General features: G+C 37.1%; 1 protein-coding gene across 1 annotated transcript in view; it reads left to right on the plus strand.

Moving 5' to 3' along the window:
• The window catches only part of smyd5 (SMYD family member 5), an 11,260-nt gene extending 9,832 nt beyond the window's left edge, over positions 1-1,428 (plus strand). Inside the window, exons 12-13 of the mRNA XM_015047235.1 lie at positions 231-301; positions 712-1,428. Of these exons, the coding sequence (XP_014902721.1) occupies positions 231-301; positions 712-859 (219 nt within the window). The 3' untranslated portion in view covers positions 860-1,428. The remainder of the gene's footprint in view (positions 1-230; positions 302-711) is intronic.
• The last annotated feature ends 1,132 nt before the right edge of the window (positions 1,429-2,560 follow it).

Raw genomic sequence — 2,560 nt, forward strand, 5'->3', positions numbered from 1 at the left:
TATCCATGCATCCATCTGTCTTCTACGTCTATCAGTCCATTGACTTTTCCTTGCTCATCCGTTTGCTCATCACTCAATTATTCCTTTCCATTCATCCAGTTGAAATTTTTACGTGGGGAAAAAATGTGCAGGAAACCTCAAGCTTGTGTTTTTTTTTTTTTTTTTTTTTTTAATCGAGGGCGCGGTTTCTGCTCTGGGGTCCTCAGTTCAATGTTGTCTTCTGTTTTCAGGAGATCTGCATCAGTTATTTGGATTTCTGTCAGCGGGACAGGAGCCGACACAGCAGGCACAAGATTCTGAGGTAAACACACGTAATCTGTAGGATAAATCATTTAAAGGCAGGTCACACTCTTATGGATTAAATGTGGATCAATAAAAAAAAAAAAAAAAAAAAAAAAAAAAACCAGCAGGCACTGATGGGCAGTCCTGAGGCAGAAACGGCGTAGCTGCTGCTCATTGATCAGCATGATGTCAATCCATCTTCAAATTACATTCAGTCTCAATAACACCTGAAGTTTTAACGCAACCTGCTTATTTAAGTTTTAATAAAGTGCATTTCCACCCTCGGTGAGTGTTTCCATCATGCTAGTTGATTAAATTATTGGAAGTATTCACTAAAATAGTTGCATTCATTTGCTGTGGCGTCTGTCTGTTAGCATCTTCAGCCATTTCCGTGGGTGCAATATCTTGACCGAGTGTTTTTCTTCGCAGGGAAAACTACCTGTTTGTCTGCTCGTGTTCAAAGTGCACATCCCAGATGGACGAGCTGGACGTCACATCTGAGGAGGAGGAAGAGGAGGGCGAAGCAGAGGGCGAAACAGAAGGGGACGAGATGGAAGATGAGATGACAGATGTTTGATGAAAGACTCTGCCATATTGTTCTCAGCTTTTCCCGTCCCTCTGAAACACGAGGCCAAAAAGAATAAAGACTAGTTCAGACTGTGATCTGCATGTCCAGAAGCGTGAAGTGACACATTTCACTCTGTATTTTAGAGATCCGTAGTCAGATTATACAGAACTACAAGAGAGCAGTGGAAACGGTTTCTCTTAGTTGCTTTAACCCCCCAAAAAATGTTAAAATAGCTGTAAATGTACCTCTTGATGCTGCATTTGTAGTTTTATATTTATTTTTTCTTTGTTTGGTTAAATCTTCTGCGAATGATTTGATCAAACATTGACATGCTTATAGATCCAGCAAACGGTAAACAAAATCAATATTCAAGATGGATTTCTCACAGTCAGCAGGTGGGCAGAAAATGTTGTAGGGTTCAAAAGTCTTTATTAAGCTCTCCTGTTTCATGCTTTACTCAAGTATTTTTGTAGCTTTTAAAGGAAAATCTCACCTAAAATTCATATTTTAGGTGTCTTTGTAAGAGAATTATGACTGTTAAATGTAATAAAACAATAAGCAGATAAATGGTTACACTCTATATATTCGTATTTGGTTTTCCATGATTTTTAAAGTGATATTTAGAAATGCTCAACATTGGCATTAGTTTCTTCTGGGTTTTTAATTTTCAGTTGGAATAAAAATCTGAAAGAGAAATATGTAACAATCAGCTCCCTGTTTGATATATAAACTATTATTATAACTATTTATTTTAATAGTTATAAAACAAAATCTTAAAAAACAAAAAACAAAAAAAAAAAACTGGAACTATTTATCAGCCGAGTCTCAATGTACAGTTTAGGCCCTTTGTGGGTGAGTCAAAATTCATAATAAATTTAAACTTTTACACATTTAAAATGAAGAAGTGATCCTTAAAATAGATGACATATGAGTTAATCTAAAATATTTGACCAGAGCTACAGACAGTTGTCTGCTGCTGTCAGAAATAACAGTAACTTTAAGCTTATAATGATTATTGTTCATACATTATTTTTTAACATGCCTCTTTCTGAGTATTTGGTTTTGGGACCCTTATGTGAAACCTTTTTGGCGCAGATCTGACAGGTTTGTGTCTTCACAGTAATGTAGCTCTTTTGCTTTCAGTATAAACCACAATCCGGTCAGTGTAGCAGCAGACGCCATGTGGTCAGTGCTGATAGATGTCCTTCCAAATGCAGTGGTTGAGCATTAATAATTAAGTGCTTTGAGATAAACTGTTTGTGTTGCTACTTTTTCACTATGTGACAGAATCAGTATTAGGACTACCTTGTACTAAATAATGTTCCATACATTTTTGACAGATGCTCAGTTCACTATAGTCCATTCATGCTCTTTTCAAAGCATGATGACATTAATTATGCTGACATTGCTGGTTTTTTCTCGGTTATGATTAGGCTCATCTGAATCTTTCATTATGGCTAAGTTGTCAAAACCCACAGTTCTCATGCAGCTTGAAACTTTTGTTCCCCCCCCCCCCCCATCATGTTCTGCTTTGATTCTGCGAAAGCCTTCATGTTACACAGGCCTGCCACAGTTAAAAGTTGGATAAGAGAACCCTGATAACTTAGGTGTCTATAACTGGTTGCTGGTTTCATCTGTGCATAAGAGAGCAGAAGGATGTTACCGTAACAACGTTTTCATGTTTTCTTGTCTGAGCAAGCACATCTGTTG

The sequence above is a fragment of the Poecilia latipinna genome, unplaced genomic scaffold, assembly GCF_001443285.1.
Source record: "Poecilia latipinna isolate Pla-1442-1.1 unplaced genomic scaffold, P_latipinna-1.0 Scaffold815, whole genome shotgun sequence".
Taxonomy (NCBI): Eukaryota; Metazoa; Chordata; class Actinopteri; order Cyprinodontiformes; family Poeciliidae; genus Poecilia; species Poecilia latipinna.